Source organism: Ostrinia nubilalis, chromosome 9, assembly GCF_963855985.1.
Source record: "Ostrinia nubilalis chromosome 9, ilOstNubi1.1, whole genome shotgun sequence".
Lineage (NCBI taxonomy): Eukaryota > Metazoa > Arthropoda > Insecta > Lepidoptera > Crambidae > Ostrinia > Ostrinia nubilalis.
In genome coordinates this window covers 3244656-3262567 of record NC_087096.1, presented here as the reverse complement: position 1 = coordinate 3262567, position 17912 = coordinate 3244656, and the positions used below count along the sequence as shown (strand labels likewise).

The 17912-nt window shown below is 36.9% G+C and overlaps 1 protein-coding gene across 1 annotated transcript in view; it reads right to left on the bottom strand.

Annotated features, from left to right (window-relative positions):
- LOC135074407 (uncharacterized) overlaps positions 1-17912 on the bottom strand; it is a 68278-nt gene that overhangs the window by 49850 nt on the left and 516 nt on the right. Inside the window, exon 2 of the mRNA XM_063968689.1 lies at positions 13619-13758. Coding sequence (XP_063824759.1) covers positions 13619-13758 — 140 coding nt within the window. The remainder of the gene's footprint in view (positions 1-13618; positions 13759-17912) is intronic.

Below are 17912 nucleotides of genomic sequence, written 5' to 3'. Positions count from 1 at the left end.
GGCAGGCAAAACACATGGCTTTGCATTATAGAAGTCATTTTTGAATTGATAATAAAGTTCAAAGGCGGACTGCACTAACGTAATTCGTTTTTCATTCGCCCGGTAGAGAATTAATGTTAGACGAAGTAAATTGAAATATCCCCAATAGATTACGCGGAGTCTGTCGGATCGGAAGGCCCGGGAGATTAAGTCCTATAGCATTACGCGAATCAATTACAGCCCTGAGCCAGGATGAACATCCTCGTTCGAGTCACCTGACTGTTGTGAAACGTTTCCCTACTCCATTTCACACGAACGTAATAATTATGTGAAAATAGGAAGCCCGGTTTCAATTACTTGCACACGTGACGGTTCTTTCTGTGTCTGTAATTTGATGTTAGTAGGTAGGTTTAGTTAGAAGTCTTCTACTCTAGCTATTCATAAAAAATTTGAAGTTGGTCGCAGTAAAACTATATTGAATACCTAAATCTGAAAGCGCTATCATTTACTCTGTCAAAGTACTAGATTATAATATCCATAAATATTCAGTCAACAGTGAGGAACCAATTTAGCAGATAAAAGAGCTATAAGTTACGTTTTATAGCATCTAAACTACGTAACTTTAGTCAACCTACTCGAGACTGGCTATCGGAATTCGGGGTGAGGACGTGACTGATGTTCGTGAATAGGCTTTTTGTAGCTACTTTATTTTTATTAGGACTACGCCTTCCTTCCCAATGACGTTACATGCGAAAATTGTGAATGAACACGATTGATGAGATGGGCGTATTGTTGCCGCGGAGAATGGGTTGACATTGAATTGAGCTTCATGGTGCGTTGAATACCAAATCAGACGTGGCAGAGGGCTTTTTAACGGTTCCGCCTTTGAAAATTCAGACAAGGTTTTAGGATAGAAACTCGTGTTTATAAATCATCACCCAAATTGTAAAAATATGTAGGTATCTCTAAAGCACCAAAATAAAACTGGAACCTCCAGTAGAACGCAGATGTCTAGATTACTCATAAATAGATCCAAGCTAGCGCATGTGGCATTTTATGATCATGAGAAATTAGATCACCAGTTGGTTTGAAATAGCATAATCACGCAATTGAAATCTAATCAAAATATTTTTTAATGATACAAAACATGGCAAATAAGCAATATAAACAGACTTGCATGGCCTCACATTCACGGAAACCGCGTTACACAATAACAACAAAACCTCATAACTGAATGAATACTTTTCCCGTCGAGTCAACAATGGGTGACAACTACATGCGTTGATTGCAGGGAGTTCGCAAGAACTGCATACTGTCGCCACCGACCCACCGAGGCGTTGCCTTCAACAATGAAGTTGTAAAATGCTTTACGATTGAAGCCACACAAGCTAAATGCATGCAGCTACAATAAGTGCAAAACTATTGCGAGATGGCATGGCATGTTGAAAATTGCATTTTGCACGTCATTCACTAGACTATTTAGTAATTAAAAGTAGTTTTACAATTAAGTCAACCAACAACTAAAAAGAACAATCTGAAGAAAATGATCTAGAATTCTCATTATTTTGTGCCGTATTTCATTCATGATACAATCGTACGCGAATCTATTAACATAAATAGTATGTACATATCAACTGTGTTTACAAAGATGCCATCTTCAGCTCGTGTCCCATGAGGAAAATTATTATTGCTGTATGACAAATGTTTCTCTCAGATATAATTTAGAGATAGCGCTCAGTAACGGATCTGCAAAAATAGCTAGAATTTATCGATACTTTTACCTTTATTTATAAGGTCTATGAAAACTATTACAAAAACGCATGGTTCGCCGCTGCATCCGAGAAGTAGAGGACACAACTGTACACACAATCGCAATGCGCACGATCAATGCAAATAAGTGTGTACAGAGCACGACGTGTGAATCTATGACGCGGTGCGAATTATTACGACTTTGTGCCCCGTCGACAGAGGTAAACAATTTGTATAGAAGAAAAACCAACAATGACATTGCAATCAACAGCATTCACGAAAACTAAATATTTTTGAGACAATTTTTGCTTAGTCCCCATTCACTGCAATAATTGTATTCCTTGAGCCACCTAGAGGCAATGCTACTTTAAACAGTGAATCGTGGTAGCGGATCATCAATACTGAGAAAATAGTATAATAAGAGAATCTTATGCATTGCAGTTTATATGTTTCAGTAAACCTTGATACGATCACAAAAGCAGGAAAATTGCATAGATATAAACCCGTTGGCATCATAAAAGTATAATAAGATCCGAACATTTGCTTGCAGGTCATAAAATCTCTAAATCGATATGACTAATACATACAAGGATAACTGATACGAACATGAAACATATTTTTCTCGTATACTGTAACTATGTGGTAATTCCTTGAAGAATCCTAAGTATTTATCTAGTGACGAAGAGTAAACATTCGTGATTTTATGTTTTGTAGAGATATCTCATAAGCAGAAATATCATAAATTGGCCCTCCTACATTAATCTTCCTGGTGGTATACGTATAAGAAGCGCTGATAGACTTTATAATGACTTTCTAATCGGGCAATCAGGTTAAGGGAATCTATAAGCCTATAATGTCTTATTAATCTAATTGTGGATTACTTTTGTGTGATGTTATAAATAAAAGTATCTTCGTATACCGCACCTGCATATTAAACACAGGAACTGTAAAAAGCCTCTCGATTATCTAGAATCTAGATTATAAGAGCAAACAAACTATATTTTTAGACTATCAAAATGATTTACAGAGAAGCTGCTTTTTATAAGAGACCCAAGAAAAAAAAAGTGATAAAGAGAACATTAATAATAATGCATTTTCTAAATAACTTTTTAATTGTTTTATGTTCTCATAAAAATATGAATCATACTAAATGACGCTTGGTGTTTGCAGTAAATACTTTGTCATCTCTGCGGCTTTGGGTTTTAGCAAATGTCGTGCGAAGAAAAATATCAAAGGAATTTAAACTACATGCAGTTTCGCTTGATGTACTTTGTGGATTCCGAACAAAAATAGATTTATAATGAATGACATCGTGTTGCTGCCAAAATTATTCGAATAGCAGCGTGGACATTGACATTCTTCGAATCAAACCAGGTAGAGCTATAAAAAAATTATACAGCTTTACTGCATGTCTTCAGTCAGTAGTTACTCAGTACATTCAAATGGAACCAGTTCAATTATTATAAGTACGACAAATTACTTACCGCGCTTATTCTTAAGGTTTACTCAAGGGTGATAATCCAAGAAATTCTAATGTCATTTGGCGACATGATGCACAGTGGAAAGTCTTAACATTTGATATGAATCATAATCCTTTTAAATCCTATCAGAGGTATGCGTCAGGGCGCATTGTGCATTCTGTGCATGTCCGATCCTTTGACCGAGGACAGCAGTCGATTCATATCGGACAAGAAGCAGCCATTGAGTGGAGTTATCAATACGCGGCTCATAGCAGGCACACGTGCTCGCGTACATTGTAATTAGCGATCGCGTGAGTCAGCGTCCGAAGCCGCGGCCGGTGCGCCCGCGCAGCGTGCGTTATCTCGCTGCTTCTGAATGCAGACAAGGGCTTTATCATGAGACTAATTAAACGCCACCACATAAATAACCATGGCAAGCCACATCATTGCTTAATAATACTTTTAAACTCATGAAAATGGGATTTACGACTACAGGCTGTCACATTAATATTTATTTTTATTTATTATTCTGCAAAGAACGAAAATAAAAACAATAGCCAAGATGTTTTCCCAGGCCAGTTTTAAACAATGGAATCCAGACTGTAGTACGGTAAACCTACCTCAAGATTCCAGTGTTTACATTAACTGATACGCGTTTATCAGTCAAGGCGGTAACTGAATGGTCAAGGTGTTGAGCTTTCTAAAGATTAGTATAATTTATCAAGAAGCGGTTGAAACGTAACGCAATATCAAGTGAACGTAAAATGAAACTACCTAATCAAAGTGTCATACGGGCTCTTCCTCGTCCAGCAGAGTTATTATATCTAATTGCGTAATTATTGAGGTTAACCGAAACGTAACGTGATTAACCAGCAACTAGGAAACCCGTGGGACCAAATCGGCTTTGATAAATAATTCGCTGACATTATTCAACGCAGATAGGTACAAACAATACTAATGCTGGCACACATAGAGCATTCTACAAATGTTTGCATTACTCAGCAAGTAATCAGCGATATTACAATCTCGCGTGACATAGGTTGCTGGCTTGAGAGCTCTTCTTAAAATGAGAGTATGAATAAAAGTAGCAATGGGGGAGGTGTGAAACGATGACAGCGTGGGAGGGCACGGCAGTAGGGTGTGTTAGCCCCGGGCTTTATGCCAAGTACAAGCGCCACTGCATCGTCAGTCGTCCAGCTTCGGCGCGCGATACGAAATACGAGCATTAATCCCAACTCCTTGGAAATAAGGCGCACATTTCTGTTTCAGAAATGCGAATGTAACATAGTTGTTGTGTCGTGTGAATGTCTCGCGCGTAGTCTAGGGTTTTTAATGTGAAGCATCTCAAAGTCCACCGTGTAAAGAATTCGCGAGGAATGGAATTGTTTCAGCATTTGGAAAGTTTATTTCGGGGATACCTTGAGCTTGTGGTGTTGGTAGGCCATAATGTAGAGTCCTTTTGCGTGCGTAATGACATGTGTGCTATTGGACATCGTTTGCTGATCATTCTTGTTATTGCCATTGATACAAGTGGGTGGAGCTGATTCATAGTAAATGTTTACTTGCCAGATATTTTTTCTTTGCTCAGCTAATGGTGTAGAAGATGATTGTTACAGATTAATATTGCGACTCGCTATGTAAACTGTCCAAAATATTTATAACCAAGAATAAAAAGCTTTTATTCTTCACGAAACTTTAGAGAAGATTAATAAGGAGTCTATGCAAGCTATGAATAGTTTAATCAACTTCTATAATAATGACAACTAACTATCGTATGATCTGGTTTGGAAGCTAAACTTTTTGCGTGCTAAGTCAACCTAGAAAGAACGTTTATTGATCATGAAATGGCATCTGTTGCTGTGAATAGTCCATTAGCTGTTATCTCAGGTCGTTCGCAAATGATCCGCATTACTTGTACGCCAGTAACGTTAGCGTCTGGAGAATGCGTACAAGTAAATCTATACTTATAATAAATCTGTAGACAGGTCAATTCTGTATATTAAATATATTTTCAAAATAACTATCAGGGGGTGATTAGTGATCGATACTGACGCCAAAAATGCAATCAGTAAAATTTTTGTCTGTCTGTCTGTCTGTCTGTATGTTCCTTATAGAAACAAAAACTACTCGACGGATTTTAACGAAACTTGGTACAATTATTCTTCATACTCCTGGGCAGGTTATAGGATACTTAGGAATTCCCACGGGAATGGGAATTAGCGGGAAAATCGTTTTGTATGAAAAATCTTAACCGCTTAAGTTAGACGCTTGAAATTTGGCATGCAGGTACCTTAGTAAACTTGAAGCTCAGTTACAACAGGATATTGCAAAATTCCCACGGGAACGGGAGTTAGCGGAAAAAAACATTTGTATAAAAAAATCTAAACCGCGTAAGATAGATGAAGGGGGTAAAACGGGATCCACGCGTACGAAGTCGCGGGCGGCCGCTAGTAAATAAATAAATAAATCTTTGGACAATTTCACACAGCGCCAGCTAGCCCCAAAGTAAGCAACTTAATGCTTGTGTTATGGGTGCTAGCTTAACGGGTAACATACTACTTATATACTTTTTTTTTAAATACATATACAACGTGTCCCAAAATTCAAGGATAAGCCGGCGCCGCAGGTTGGACATAGTCATGACTACTTTAGGAAAAATAAGAAAAAAAATCTATCTCAATTATTTTTTAAGTTACACAATAAATTATGAAATTCGTCGAAAATTGACACCCCTTATGATATTTTACATTACCACGCCCACAATTTTTCAAATACTTCTGTTTTTTTGTTTGTATCGGCAACTTAAGTAGTGCTGCTGTCCACTGCAATTCTTAAAACCCTCAGAATCCTTGCAGTTTTTACACAAAAGTTAATCAAAATATGATATTTCCTTAAAATTTTGAACGATTTTTACTTTCACTCCACTTTGACTCGTCGTTTTGTAAAAAAACAGTATGAACACTACTGCGGCAAGTTTTTTATAAAGTTGACGCAACAATCCAAGATTCCAAAATGGTATAATACTCTAAGAAAACTAGTCGCAAAAAAGATATGCGTACCATTTTTACAAGCATTTCGCTTGTTAGTTAGTATGGGATAAATCTTGCAATTAAATTTAAAACCAGTTCTCCTTAACCAATTGAGCTGAAATTTGGTATACTTATGTAAGTACGATGACATTGCAATATTATGGTATCATTGAGCTGGATAGAGTGTGGAGGTGGCCATAGGAACTTCTAAACGAAACGGCGGAATCGCATTTAGTTTGGGTTCGTTGGATATCTTTTCGAGCACTTTAGTTCTAGATGATGTCCAGGGTCCTGATGATGAAGTCAAGAGGTGGCCAGGAGCTGGCCAAAGGAACTCCTAATCGAAATGGCGGAAGATTATCGAGTTTGGGTTCGTTAGATTTGACTTCCCGAGCACTTGGATCATGAGATTGAGAAACAACTAAAAAGTGTAATAGTGTATGAAGTCAATTATAATTTTCAAACGAAGTCAATCTTGTTTTTAAAAAAGTTTTTTTTTAAAAACACTTAACAACAACTTTATTTTAAACTTTTTAGTTGTTTCTCAATCTCATGGCCCAAGTGCTCGGGAAGACAAATCCAACGAACCCAAACTCGATAAGCTTCCGCCGTTTCGTTTAGGAGTTCCTATGGCCAGCTCCTGGCCATCTCTTGACTTCATCATCAGGATCCTGGACATCATCTAGCACCAAAGTGCGCTTGAAAAGACAAATCTAACGAACCTAAACTAGATGCAATTCCGCCGTTTCATTTAGAAGTTCCTATGGCCACTTCCAAACTCCATCCAGCTCAATGATACCATAATATTGCATTTTCATCGTACTTACATAAGTATACCAAATTTCAGCTCAATTGGTTGAGGAGAACTGGTTTTAAATTTAGTTGCAAGATTTTTATCCCATACCACTAACAAGCAAAGTGCTTGTAAAAATGGTACGCAAATCTTTTTTGCGACTAGTTTTCTTAGAGTATTATACCATTTTGGAATCTTGGATAGTTGCGTCAACTTTATAATAAACTTGCCGCAGTAGTGTTCATACTGTTTTTTTACAAAACGACGAGTCAAAGTGGAGTGAAAGTAAAAATCGTTCAAAATTTTAAGGAAATATCTTATTTTGATTAACTTTTGTGTAAAAACTGCAAGGATTCTGGGGATTTTAAGAATTGGAGTGGACAGCAGCACTACTTAAGTTGCCGATACAAACAAAAAAACAGAAGTATTTGAAAAATTGTAGTCGTGGTAATGTAAAATATCATAAGGGGTGTCAATTTTCGACGAATTTCATAATTTATTGTGTAACTTAAAAAATAATTGAGATAGATTTTTTTTCTTATTTTTCCTAAAGTAGTCATGACTATGTCCATCCTGCGGCGCCGGCTTATCCTTGAATTTTGGGACACGTTGTATATTATACATAGTCACACCCAGACCCGTCACAGAAATTAAAATTCATCATTTCAATATCTGCCCGGCCGGGAATCGAACCCGGGACCTCTCGGCATAGTAGGTAGTCCGTTCTGAACCACTACACCAAACGGCCGACGTAGTAATAATCATATCAAGCACATGCCCGTTTGATGAATGGTAATGGGACTGCAATAATGTGGGTTTTTCTTAGCACTTTACATGCCACTATTATGATATCTTCTGCTTAACGCTTTAGTAGTGATTAGAATCCTTGAATACAGCTGATAAGGTACAAGTAAATACAATTTGTAGTTTATTTCGGTCTCACATTCATTATTGTTCTCAAATAATGAAGCTTGATTTAAGATTGCTTTGGGAACCAACATTGTGATTTGTGATTCGAGCTAGACAGCCCACTTAGTGACTATAGTAGCATAGTCAGTCAAATGAACCAGTCATGCTATGTTTTCTTCATTAGTAAATACTTTTCGCAACGAGTCAGTCATACAATCACAGCTTCAAAACATTTCATTTCCCTGAAAAAGGTTGTTAGAAAAAAAACATGTTTTCGTAATTAAATGAAAACAACATTTATCATGTTCGCGTGTTTCGGCGCGTCATTTAGGTGGAGCCCTATTAGTAGCCGGCGCATAAAAGCCGCCAGTCATGTCCGCTAAGCGTTAACCTGGACTCCGAGAATTGATACCATCCAATTTGACTAATTGTCTACTAATTGTTGGTGGTAAATTGGAGGTTAAAACAAAACCATTGTCATTAACAGTGGTAAATACGGTGGCAAAACACACGTTATTATAACGTTACGAGGATTAGTTATTAGAAGTGCTAGCAAAATAATGATTTTAATTACTTCTGAATGCGACTCGTAACTTTACGTCTATAAGTCACAAAATCCGTTTAGTACTTTAGATCTAGGTAGATTATTTTTTTACATAGAACATCAGTATACGTGGAATCTCTGATTAAATGCCCTTATTTTGAAAATATAAAAGAATAGGACTCTAATTGAAGGACATCAGGTTTCTCTGTGATATTGATTATGGAAAATTATGCAGATATTCAGTATATGAAGCGATAAACCAGGACATGAGTAATTCTGATGCGTCCGTTAATTCATTTGGCATTGATGGAGTTTTGTAAAGCTGTTTACGCAAAGTTAACATCTCCATTTGCAGTCATCATCATTATTAGCTTAGCGCATCGTTATATCAAACGACTTATTGCGTTGGATGAATTGACTGATGAACTGTCTAAATACATGTATAAATAAGTACTTGAAAATGAGCAAAACAAACTTGCATTGTGTTATGCTTAAGTTTAGTAAATAGTAACGTCTGAAGCTAGATATAATTCGTAGAGTGCCCAATAATGTCACGCAAATAATTTACAGTCCCACAACTGAATACTCGTGTTTTATCGACCATAGAGCCATTTGCACTACAAATAAACGGACGACAAGCAAACATATAACAAAGTTATTCGACTTCGTACATTTGATTGAAAGGTGGGTACTTATAGAGCAACATCGCGAAGAATAGAACGTCCTACTGCTGCCAAATATCAAAGGCGGTGAGTAAGTGCAGCGGGCTGTCCCGTTTGTGACTCACGGGAGCTCGCTCATTGTGCATCTGGAGTAATTAGGCAAAATGGGCGTGGGTGCACCGTCAAACAGTGGCACTGGCAACTCATAATTTTCCCACAGTCGATTTACTGATCAAACAAATGATACATTGTGAATAAAGCAACTTGGCAAAACACACCAAGATAAGCTCGGTTTGTGCCCTAACAAATGCAATAAATTCAACGCTTGAATAACGTTAGCAATTTAGTGCTAGGACTGCTACTACGTGAGGTCTCTTTATCTCACCAGGAACACTAATGAGGTGTACAATAGTAGCAATATGCGAGTACAAACTCATTGTCTCTGGTATTAAGACCGAAACATCTTAAACGTAATCAAAATGAAAGCAGCAACACAGCAGCAACCAATGATATTATATAAAAACAAAAGCAGATATGTTATAAGCGCTCGCGCTGTGAATACTCAAATACGTCCCAATTGGGACGTCTTGTGTTTAGTCTTCGTGTGGCCTGCGTCGTGCGTAATCGCGTGCGTACCACACCGTAAGTTCCTGTTTTCTTACCAAAATAAATAAAAAATGTCATCGTGTGTTTCGAAAGTGTACCAATTATGAGTCTAAAGTAAACAAAATACAAGGGATCTCTTACCACATGTGATTATGCAAAATTATTTAGTATTTATATTTTCAATTATTTATGCAAACAATCAAGACGCCATGCGCCATGTTCAAGTTAAGAAAGAGAAAGCGATCTTGTTTTGACGTTAGAGCGATAAGGATGCGTGCGCTGCGGACATAGATTAGTTAGTGCAGAATCGTTAAAACTATAGCTATCTCTTTCATTTGCGTGCTATTTCGTATCTTTTGTTTCACTTATCAGTTACATTTTGTCAATGTGTGCAATTTGGAATAGCTCGGCACGGATTAAAATCGTAATTTCTATGAACGTAACATATCCACGGACGTAGCTATAGCTTTGACAAGGGAGGGGTCCCCGAAGTAAAAAAAAGCCGCCAATTAAATCTATCATTTATAAATTAAATAGGGTCATGGAATGGAGGCAACAGTGACTCGGTCGGCTACAGTGGCTCAGTCATGTTTCGACCTGAAGGGTTAGGAATATACAGTGTGAGTCACGATAAAGTGTACATATGAAAATAGGTGAAACTAGACCTATTTTTATCGACAAAAAAGAGGTCAAAAAATTTTTTTTTTTATTTTTTTATTTTTTATACAAATTTTTTTCTTCCGATTACTTATTGTAAAGAAAACGTAATAACTTTTAAACTAAGAGGTATAACCTGATAAAATAAAAACAGTAATAATGCTAAATAATAGGCGATACTAAAGAAATACATAAAATACTCAGAAAATGCCAACAAATAATAAAAAATGACACTTTTTGAAAAAAATCTGCATTTAAATTCGTGTTTTTTTGGTTATTTGATAAATTTCTCCAAATAATGCCGCCATAACAGGTGGATTTTATTGCTTTGTGTTAATCTTTATCGTATTACCTTTGTAAAACCAAAAATCGCATGTCTCTATCCCTATCACAACGTTTGCAATGATCGTTTGAACAAAGGCATTATTCTGCTACAGGTAGAGACAATTTTAATTTTAACTAAAATGCTTATTTTACGCGATTTTTGGTTTTACAAAGGTAATACGATAAAGAATAACACAAAGTAATAAAATCCACCTGTTATGGGGGCATTATTTGGAGAAATTTATGAAATAACCAAAAAAACACGAATTTAAATGCAGATTTTTCTCAAAATGTATCATTTTTTATTATTTTTTGCCATTTTCTGAGTATTTTTTTAGTATCGCCTGTTATTTAGCATTATTACAAATATTTACAAAACTTGCGGTGCCCATTCCCCCGCTCCCCGCACTGTGGCGGCCTAAGCAACTATCGTTTTCTACAATTAGCGCGGTACTTGTAATTTTTTTTCTGTTGGACAAGTAAGATGAATCTACATAAATGGGGGGGGTCCGGACCCCCAAAACCCCCCCCTTATATACGTCCGTGAACATATCTATAGTTCTATAATATCATTGGCAGCAACGTAAACAATATTAAATTCCTGACAATCTACGGGACTGCATAATCATGAATAATGCATGCATATCCCAAGTCCCAACTAGGTACCCAAGTAGCGACAATAGCGATGACCGAAGGACCGAACCCTGGATGAGTCAGACGAAGTCGATTGTGCAACAGGAATAATAATAATCGCTTCCAGTGGGCGTGAATGGGAGTGTCACCTTTGGATTACAGCGGGCGAAGGCTGCTGAATGGTGATCTAACTGCACGTTATGTCATCTACATACATATTATAGTGAACTTTTATTGTTTACTACGGGAAACAATAAAATAAACATGCTGGCTGGGGCCGAGCTAAGGCATGCGGGTTTTAATAATATTTGTAAACTTATAGCGTACTGCGTGATTAAAGATAGCGGGTAATAAAACTCGGTTAAGACGGACCTTAAAAAAGAAATCAGAAAGTGTAACAAATGACTAGGACATTTTTTGTACATTAAAAGTGAAATTAAGGCTTAATTATCATTTCAACATAAGATATTAAGATTCTGTCGAGCACTAGACCGTCAAATAGGTATCGCTGATGTCATTAGCGTAGCCGAATCGAGGTCCCAATTAAAATTTCATCTTCGTAATCTCATCTTAATTAATTAGCCTATTGTTAGCTTAATTTGCAGCAAAAAGCGCGATGCTTCCGTATTGTGGAGATGTTCTTGTCACCTAGCGGCCTAGTTAGATAGCAATGAATATTCATATTGTACAAAATCCACAGACACAGTAGGTCGTGCGGAATCAAAACATCGCGGGCGAGTGTAACGACCCCGCCCGTCCGCTGATTAGATATACAACTGCGACTTTTATTAGCCACGGGAGCGACGTCGCTTCGGGTACCCAATAGCTGAGATAATGTGGGGTTCTTTATTGCCATTTAACTCTTTAAGGGTTAACGTTTTTCGTCGTTATCACCATTTTCCTCTTATTAGCGTGACTTGCTTTCAACCTACATTCTAAGTGCTACTTGTCGGTGCCTATCTACAAGTACTGTCTACATTCTATTGTTAAAAATAATTCGCTGCCGAAGCCGATGTGGGATAAATTTCAGTCTCTAACGATGTGTATACTTATAGTACGATACTAGAATCTATTGCTGGGACATAGCAACTATGCTAGATTATCTGGGTAACAAAGGCACGCGCGCTAGGCCCAGTGTTTTGACCTCACATGCTCAAAGATAATATATTTCGGGTAAAGTTTACTGCATTGCAACTACATAAGATTGCAAGAATATTTTATTGGGAATATGAATATCAAAGCAACAGTTTTGTTATTAAAATCGAATGTTGATCCATAACATTAATTCAAACTAAAATGTCAGTGTCACTGATTTTAATTTACATGAGATTGTTTGTTTATTGAATATTTAGCCAGCCCGAACCAGTTCAGATAGAATTGCATACATATTTCGACCAGCTTCATAACCTGTACGTATTTCAAGTCGTGACCTTGTTTGTCGCTAATCTTTAGATACATGAAGCCGTTGGCCTGTTCTCTCTCACCTTGACTTGCAATAAAAATGATAACTTTACAACTAAGTATGCTGCTTACTCACCTAGTTTAATAGCTTTTTATTGTACACACAAACAATGCTTTCCAATTTTGTAAATAAGACACAAATCCTTGGCAGTAATTGAGTATACATACTACATTTTGTAGTTAGATTATGATTTCACATTTTGGATAGTGAACATCATTAAATCATTTCCAGTTACCAGAATGGTAATGTATTTTATTATTTTGCATAGAACATGACAAGTGAAAGCTATGTTATTTAGGAATATGTTAAAAATAATGAGAGTGAGACCATCTACTGGAATTCGAAATGAGTTAGTTAACAGTGTTATTTAATAGTATTTAGTGAGAGGTATAATTATTGTATTGCATGTGTGTGACTGCTAAAATTGTCTGTATCCAGTTCCTTTAACTGTTATGAAGTTATTACATTTGCAGTGAATGTTACTGATGATAAGAGTATTTTTGATTGATTAATGTGGGTGTAATTGCTCTCATAAATATATATTTCATAGAGATCTTATTATTTTCAATGGTATTCCCAGTTGTAATTTCTTTAGGTATCTTTTTAGGCAATATTTCTTTTTTATCGCCGCATTCGAATGCGGATGCGCAGATGTATTTGTAATGTCAAGTAGATGTGCGGATTCCAAATGTAATAATAAGTCACAGGAAACATACAACAGTACTTTATAATTCTGAATCATTCAAAAAGGGATTTCATTTCACTAGAAAAAGGGTTCAAAATCCAATAAGTCCTGGATAGACCAACATACCTTGCAGTCCTTATGCCTGTAGCACCAAGTGCAGCCGAGCAGCAGGCCGACCGCGGCGATCAGCAGCGCCAGCGCCGGCACCGCCGCGTATGCGCCGCCCGGCCCGCCCCAGCCCAAGGGCGCTGACGATTCGCTTCCATCTGCAGAAGAAACATTTAACGCTTTACATATGAAGCAGCAAAGCCGTATGGTGACGGCAGAGTAGAATACATTTGTCACCAACCCCTACTCTTCCCACGGGTGTCGTAAGAGGCGACTTAGAGACTACACATCAAACAGAGAACAGACAGCAGCGCTCTCTGAAAAACATCAATCTTTTAAACTGCGATCTCCAACCCGCCTGCCAAGCGTGGGAATTATGGCAAAACCCTCCACTATAGTGGAGGAGGCTCATAGTCCAGCAGTGGACTGTAAAGGGCTGTTGATGATGATGATATTTAAAGCAACCACAGTGCAGTGGAAGGTTGAAGGCACAAAATCGTGCGGCAGGTCGCCCATATTTTGGATCGACCAGTGGGTCTAGGATAAAGTGCACTTCAAATGTCCAATAGGACAATGGACAATAACTCGCGGCTTCGTATCAATGGCCCCGGAGGACACCGTCGGGTTTTAGTGGGTAGGCCTATCCCTCTCGGCGAGGAAAGTCCCCACATAGCCCACTGACTGACTGTCCCCATCAGCCAGTGGGCATGAGTAAAGCATTTTGGCAAAAGCATTTCCCGACGCAAAAAAAAATTGCAAACCAGTCGAAAGATGGTCGAATAGCCTATATATATAGTTTTTTGTATGGAGTTTTGACGGATTCGATTTTCGATTCGATCAAAAAGTGCTACTTGTCTAGGGGGGTAGGTCAAAACCGCTCTCAATGGCCCACTCCACGAATGCACAAGAAAAGCTTTAAAAGCATTGTGAAGATTACCAACAAACTAGGTAAGATAAACGAACCAGTCAAATGACCATCACTGTACATACGTGGCGTGCATGGTTACCACCCGTCGAGATTAGGGCATTCCCATCAGTGAATATGCAAATGCCCTCGAATTTTCCTTTTTTTTTTGCTGAGATGGAAAATGAGATCAGAATATCTAATAAACATTTCCTCCACCATAAGGAGTAAAAACGTTCGCAATATTTGTGTTCACTGTTTACCTACTTTTATCGCAATGTTAGTTTTTTTTTCAGGATTTTTCTTTCTAATTCGAAAGCCTCTAGGACTAGGTGAACGGCCGTGAAAAGTATGACGAGAGTGCAGGGCTTCACATCGCGATTATGCCCATTGACTTCAGTTCTTTTATCGCACGCTTAAGGAGAGAGGTGACGTATTGGATGGTTGCTTGCAAAAGGTATATGCAGATATGCTCCTTAATATTAAAGCCCATGTTCTACACTTCTTTGATACTGTGGAGCGGCAGGGTAAGCCTGGGATGGCGCCGCAGAACATCGACAGTTTGACAGAGGCCATTGACGATTCCTATATCCCATATTCGATGAGTCGATTCTCATTCAAGTCGATTGTTGTTTTTATGCCTAAGTAAGTATTCTTAATGACAATCGGATGATAAGACTAAGCAAAGTCGATTGTCTAAATGGGGTTTGTCAGCCGCCAGGGTTGTCATCATATAACATGATGCAAATTGGTAAATGTGTAATGTAGTTGTAAGTATTATAGTAATAATTGAAAGGTCCTTCACGAAACCTCTCCGCGCCCACGTGTTTTGGGCTAGCACGACTTAACTACCTAGGCATAGCATTCGCCCGGGACCTTGTTGCTTATAACTGCTGATGATATTGAATTGAGCAAACAGTAAGAACCTAGGTCAGGGTTGAAATTTCGCCTGTGGAAAACAATTTCGCCCAAAAATTCAATTAATATTGCTCCTAGATTGTACCACCATTGAATAGTATTTTCTGCTGTGGTGTTTCTAGGAAAACTAGTCAATTACTTTTAAAAAGTCATTGACATTATTGATGCATTATTGATGATTGATGATTGCAATGCTTAGCATTCAAAAGATTTAAATTACTTTACAATTTTTTGATGATCCAATTTATATTTGGCACAGCTGAATGTCAAATGCTAGTGTATTACTAATTTATCACATAACTAGCTTTTGCCCGCAGCTTCACCCGCGTGAAATTTAGTGCCACAGATTCGTATAAATTATAGCCTATTATGTTAATCTGGGTTACAAATAATAATACTGTAAAGTTTCAACCAAATCCGTTCAGTAGTTTTTGCGTGAAAGAGTAACAAACATCCACACAAACTTTCACCTTTATAATATTAGTAGGATAGGATTATCACATAAAAATCCTCAAAGTGGTCACTTACAGATTTTCTTGGTTTGATAATGAATTCATTTCAATTAAAATTAAATGATACAAGTTCACCTAACATGAGGACATCTTGTGTATAGTGCTATACACAATAAAATTAGGTAGATTGTAAACTAATCTGGCATCTATAAAGTTGGTTCCCATGATTGTAATGTCCGGTAATTGGTTTTGAATTGTATGACTAAATTAATCATTGTAACTTCCATGAAACCACTTGCTCCTAAATCCATAGGTATTTTTACATTAAGATAATAAATCAAATTGGTAATTTGGTAATTAATCCATTGGCAAAAAGAAAAGAAAAACACTTTTGTCATAAAATTAATGAAGTTCAATCTGAACTTTAATTAAATTATGTAGAAGGTTTAGTACGGGCCCTATTATTATTCTGTCTAATGGCTTCAATGGTGTGAATTTGAAGCACACTGATTTTGCAAATGTCGATTGTTTAGAGAGACACAGGTGATTCTTTTTAATTGTTGTCACAGTAAACTTCTTTTGAATTTAAGGAAGAAGAACATGATCTGTCTTAAAAGTTATATTTACTACAAATGCCAAAAAAAAATTTGATCTTCAAAAATTGTCATTATCTAAAAATCTAGTTTTTCTTACTATTTAGCCCAGGAATATTTACTTTATCACTATCCAGTTGGTAAGCCATAGAAAGGGAAACCCATGGACCTATAAAAAAAGGCGGACGGAACTCGCGCTACAACAAAACTGTGACGCAAAATTTTGGCGTTTGTCTATTGTGTGAGTGAATTTAGGGATGCCATATTAGTCAAAACATTTTACCCATTTATTTTAAGAAAAACATAGATCGGCAGATGTTACTTGGAAATGTAGACAGAATTATTCCGTGCCATTTTAAAAGGATGAAATTTTCAATGTTCAAATTTTCTTACATTGTTTGCAAGTCAGTGTGTCAGGGTATGTACATAATGTTGATCAAAAATGATTCACGCAGTTACAAATTACGAATCTTGTGTACATTATAATCATAATCTTATGCATCATCAATATATTATTAATATCTCTGATAGATTTTTTTTAACATACAACCTGACACTGACTTGTTCCACATTTTTGGGAAGGATCAAATTTGCCTATGAAAATATATCCCATTAAAACACAATTATTACGATAAATTATTTTATTTCCATAGTATGCGTAATAAATAACTAAAAAGTCCTAAAATTATTATTAATTTCCCATATTTCGGGTAATTTTCCCACGTAAATAACTGAGAACACTGGTCTTTGACGTATTATTTTTTCGAGTGAATGACGTTTGATTTCAATTAATTTCAATATTTTAATGTCGGGAAATAAGTGATTGGATTATTATTTTGCCTGTGAAATGTGATTCCTTAATTTTTGTTTGTTCGAACAGAACGGTTTTTACACAATTTCATCACACAAGACATGTCGTATTCGTATTGTTTTTTCGCTGCTTAAATGTGTCAACTGTGTGAAGTTTGCACTCGAAGTGGTGTATCAGGGTGTGAATGTGTGCGTGCCGGCCTGTACGTACAGGCAAGCTGGTGTATCCTAATGTCACAGTATTTTGTTGATGAGAATCCGTCCGACTTTTTTTATAGGTCCATGGGGAAACCTTATTGGAAAACTAGTCATATTTTTTTTGTCATCCCATTCAATCACATGCTTTTAGCAAAGAAGAATAACCAAGTGTTGTGATAGCTAGTATAGCACTACAACACGACAGTCATCGTAAGGGCCTTAGAAATAATCTAAATGTAGGAAATGTATTGGAAAGTTAGCAAAATCTTAGTGGTTTCAAATAAGAATTATTCTAAGATAAACTACAATAGTTTGATAGTAAAGTTGTTGATTTAAAATGAAATACTCTCAGATTTTCGCAATTGAAACCATGTTACATTAAAACAGCTAAAACCAGTCTACCCTCAACAATTTATTAACTGATACAAGGCCCAAGA